The sequence below is a fragment of the Aegilops tauschii genome, chromosome 1, assembly GCF_002575655.3.
Source record: "Aegilops tauschii subsp. strangulata cultivar AL8/78 chromosome 1, Aet v6.0, whole genome shotgun sequence".
NCBI classification, from domain to species: domain Eukaryota; kingdom Viridiplantae; phylum Streptophyta; class Magnoliopsida; order Poales; family Poaceae; genus Aegilops; species Aegilops tauschii.
In genome coordinates, this window is record NC_053035.3 from 93937742 (window position 1) to 93942516 (window position 4775).

At 42.5% G+C, this 4775-nt stretch overlaps 1 protein-coding gene across 1 annotated transcript; it reads left to right on the top strand.

Moving 5' to 3' along the window:
- Positions 1-1701: 1701 nt before the first annotated feature.
- LOC109785898 (uncharacterized) lies at positions 1702-3893 on the top strand. Its single transcript, XM_020344477.4, has 3 exons — positions 1702-1931; positions 2062-2137; positions 2723-3893. The coding sequence occupies exons 1-3, from the start codon at positions 1710-1712 to the stop codon at positions 3652-3654; spliced, it is 1230 nt and encodes a 409-aa protein (XP_020200066.2). The 5' UTR covers positions 1702-1709; the 3' UTR covers positions 3655-3893.
- The last annotated feature ends 882 nt before the right edge of the window (positions 3894-4775 follow it).

Here is a 4775-nt window from a genome sequence, read left to right on the forward strand (position 1 = left end):
CATACTAAAAAAACTATATCTACTTCAAAAAGATATACTGCATACTCTCTGTGAAAAACAATTATATGTACACATGCACATACTCCACGTGAAAATTTGTAAATATACTCCATACTATAGCAGTATAGTAGTATGTAGTACGCACCATAATTCTGAAACGAACTATAAATTACATATGAAATATTACTTTTTTGGGACACATATTTTGTACATTCACGTAAAAGAGTATTAATACTCCAGCTTGGTGTTAATAATCCATTCTCAAATAATCAAATGCTTATATATACTTCACACTCCAATTTTACTTAGTAGTGCATACTCCATACTACAAAAGTTACATGTTACTCCATACTAGGTATACATGAGTATACTCTATGCGTTTCTAAAAAAGACAATATATTTCATAGTATAATAGAAGAAACAAAAAAAAGTTATACGTTCCCAGACTACCTATTTCCAACAAAAACTACTTGTTAAAAAAAGAGATAAATAATGAGCATCACGTTCACAGGTTTATCCGATGAAAATATTGTTGCACGCACCCAAGATTGAGGAGATAGTTGCAACAGCCTGTCACCGGCTTGCCGGATTATTTAATTATAAAAACTGAATTAGTTTCTGCCTACTAAATTGCATTGGCACCCGTTAACACTATCCATTACCCGGTTGTTTTGATGCCACGTTTGAGGGAGGGAGAAGAGGGACACGTGGAGGCCAAAGAAGGTGGTGGTAACTACCACTGCTTGTAGATAAAATTTGTTCTATATTTATATATATAGGGAAAATCCATTCTACCACCTAGGGGTAGTTACCCCATATGTCTCATATACTACCATATGATATTTTATATACTACTTTATTATTATAAGTATGCCCATATATTATATATAAGATTTCTGATGAATAAATTTTGTCCGAAGTCAAAGTATCTTAATCATGTGGTAATATATAATTGGTATTGTAGATGTCGATATTTATTAATATAAATTTGGTCAAACTTCATAAAATTTGACTTGACACAAATCTATTACACAGAGTATAAAGGACCGGAGGGAGTACTGTATAAAATATGAAACTACCTAGTTTTTCGTTGATAAATAATCACTGTTCACATCTATTTTTATGCTTATCGAGAAAGATGGATTATTTTCACATCGAACCGCTGAATGAGTTGTTGCACTTGTTTGTCGGACTGAAACACAAACGAGTGATGGAATAATATAGTACTGAAGAATTTATTCTGGAACAAGTTGAGAAACACCATGGATGGTTGTTTTTTTTACAATAATGGTTTAGTCGCATCAATTAGACCAGAGTAGACTTTGAATCAACAAGAACTTATTTGAAATTTTCATAACACAATACAAGAAACATTTTAGTGTTACATTATAGCGTTACAAGGCCTTAGACAAAGTAAGTGTATCTTACTTTATTGGTAAAAAATATCCAAACCATTTCCGCTCCACTTGCTTACTTTTTTTAATTTTTTTCTAAACAACCTTCTGCAAAAAAAAAAAACAGGAGAATCCCAAGACAAATATTTTCCTTGGCCTACATGCATATACATGGGCATCTAGCCACCAGATGTGGGGAACAATTACCTCACCCATTCATTCCACTACACACCCGAAAAACAAAAGGAAGAAAAAAGGGGGGGGGGAAAGGAAAACAAAACCAATGCAACTGTCACCTCTCCCACTCCTTGATGGATGCTATTTAGTCATGCCCTTCCCCAGGACCAAACTCTGCCACTTTGTTCGGTTCTGCCCCCCTTTTGCTCGCCTTGCCTCTTGGTTCCACCATTCTTCACTCCCCTCCTCACTTGCACCAACACTGATAAGCAGTCTCACTTTCCTGTGACCTCTCTCCATTCTCCTCACTCCCCAGCCATGGCGGCTGCTGAAGAAGGCGCACAGCCACTCATGTATCAGGTAAGCAGTTCAGGATTTTTCAAGATATTATCATCTTCGTTTGTCTGCTATGTTTTGCTTTGGGTTTCTTATTATCACTGCAAGATTCTTATGAGGTTTCCATGGTTTGGGCTTTGCTGTTTTTCTTCAGACTGTGGCTCTGAAGGTCAGCATCCACTGTGAGGGCTGCAAGAAGAAGGTCAAGAAGGTGCTCCACACCATAGAAGGTAGGCATAGATCAAGAAGAAAAATATAGTAATGCTTAGATGAAGAAGAAGAAGAGAAAAACAAAGCAGAAAAACACTTGGAAGTGTTCAGCAAATCTGTATCGCCAAATCCTGTGAAAGCTCCCAGGAAAGCAGTGGTAGTGTCGTTAGATTTTTCTCTCTATTTTCCAATCAGGATTTCAAAAATTGAATGAACTGAAATGGTCTCCAGAGTTTTTTTTTTCTCAGTATGCCTTTTTTCTGCAAAAAAGCTTGGATTCCAACTTCAGTTATGTAAACAAAATAACATGCTGTAGAGGGTCCCCTGTTTGTTTCCCTCTGCTTTATGTGTGTACCCCTGTATCTACTATGAAGGGGGAAAGCAGAGGGTCCCTGTTTCCCTCACTAAACCCCTTCTAAACTCTCGCCCCAAAGTTCTGCAATCTGTTACAAATTTTTCACACAAAAAACGCATTGAATTGGTGGAAAAATGTTTAGTAGGTTTATTCTGCACATGAAAGTGCTTATGGGTTCTATAAACTGTAAGGGATTCAGAAGAGTGTGTTCTTTGCTAATTTCATTGCGTTCTTTGCATCGACTGAGCAGGTGTGTACAAGACGGACATAGACACCCAGCAGCACAAGGTAGTGGTCGTTGGCAATGTCTCCGTCGACGCGCTCGTCAAGAAGCTCATCAAGACCGGCAAGCACGCCGAGCCGTGGCCGGAGCCCCTTCCTCCTCTCTCTGACGCTAACCCGACTGCCAGCGGAGGCGGCGGTGACGGCGGCGGCGGTGGTGGCGGTGGCGGCAAGAAGAAGAAGAAAAAAAAGAACAAAAACAAGACCGCCGAGCCGGCGGCGCCGGGTGCCCCGACGGCGGAAGGCGCCGGAGGCTCTGTTCCCCCGGAGAATCACGACCACGCGGGCACGTGCGATGAGGCGTCCGGCGACGAGCAGCCTCATCAGGTTGAAGGCGGCGGTGGTGGAGGCGGCGACCCACCGAAGAACCCGGGTGCCGGAGACCCGCACGACGGACGGGCCGGCATGGTCGCCCCTTTCGCCATGACGCCGCAAGGCATGCAGCCTATGGCACCCAGCGCCAATGCCTCCGGTGGCGGCGGTGGCGGCAAGAAGAAAAAGAAAGGCAAGGGAGGCAATAACGGCAATGCCAATGCCAACGGCGGAGACGGCGCCGGTGCAACAGCGCACATGAGCCCACACGACGCGCCCGCGAATCCCGCCACAGGAAACGCCAGTCAGAACGCCCCCGCCGTCGTCGATGCCGGGGCCTACCCGCCCGCCACGGCGATGAGCTACCCGGGCTACTACGGCGGCGGCGCCGGCGCAGGGCACATGCCGTACGCCATGAGCTACAGCACCTCGCACCCGCACCGGAGCAGCGCGTACTACCACCCCATGGCCGGCGCGGCCTACACGGGCGGCGCGGGGTACTACTACTCAACGGCACCGGTGTCGGCGGCGCCGGGGTCGTATTACATGTTCAGCGAGGAGAATGCCAACGCATGCAGCGTCATGTGAGATTGTTTGTGTTATTTAATCGAGGTTAGATGATTAATTAACTGGTCCTTTGCTAGTATTTAGACTAGCGATGGGAGTAACTTCAGCAGTAACTTCAAGTCCAACTCAGCAAATTTGTCTATGTGGCAATAAGTTAATGAAGAGAGAGGTAGTTCTAGTAACTTAGCTAGTTACTATAACATCACATATATCAAGGCAAGATGAGTCTATAACATAATAAATGAAGTGTTTGCATGTTACTACACATATGTTATTTCCCACTATAGAGGTAGTAACATAGAGTAGTAACTAATGTTACTACTCTATGTTACTACCCATTGTGGCTAGTCTTAAGCAACTTTAGCTAGTGTTAGTATGGTCATCTTGCTGTTGCAAGCTGCAACATTCTTGGAGCTTGCTTGTGTTGCAACCTATTCATGGCATGACAATTGGCTGTGTCAACCAAATTGCTGGTCAATGTTGTGAGTTGATGGAAATTTTGGCATTGAACATTGACTTTGGCAATTTGAGATCGGATTTTTAATGGCATCTGAAGGTAGGGGAGAAAAAAAAAAGCCCCTTTCATTTGTGGTATAGTGTTGCGATTCGTGCGACTAGTGCATAGTGTTGCAATACATGTTGGGGTTAATTTCCAATACATACAAAAATACCTTGTGGTATACATTGTCTTCTGCCAAGGTGTTCTCATCCGGGGTTCCTTTGCGATCTAGAAGTGTCGACATGATTGTTGCAATTTGGAAATGTTTGTCGGGTTGACAATGTGGTCATGGGGTTTTATGCTTTATGAGTAGTCCACAAGTGGAATATATGTATCAATTTTTATCGTTTTTCATTAAATAACTGGGCAATTCCCTTCTACTTAATTAATGGATGGGGTAAATCTTTTGCATATGTTTCAGAAAGAATACCAGGCATAAGTACTTTTTGTCAAAAGGAAAAATGGTGAGAGAGTGGCATGCATACTCAAAGATTCTATCCTGAAACCAAACCCCATGCATTTTATTTTCTTGTGGTAATGTAAATGAACCAAATTTGTGTTCCTAGTTTTTTTAGTATATATTCGAATTACTCTCGCCAAGAGCTTTTAAGAAATACAAATCTTGGATGCTTTTACTAGTTTA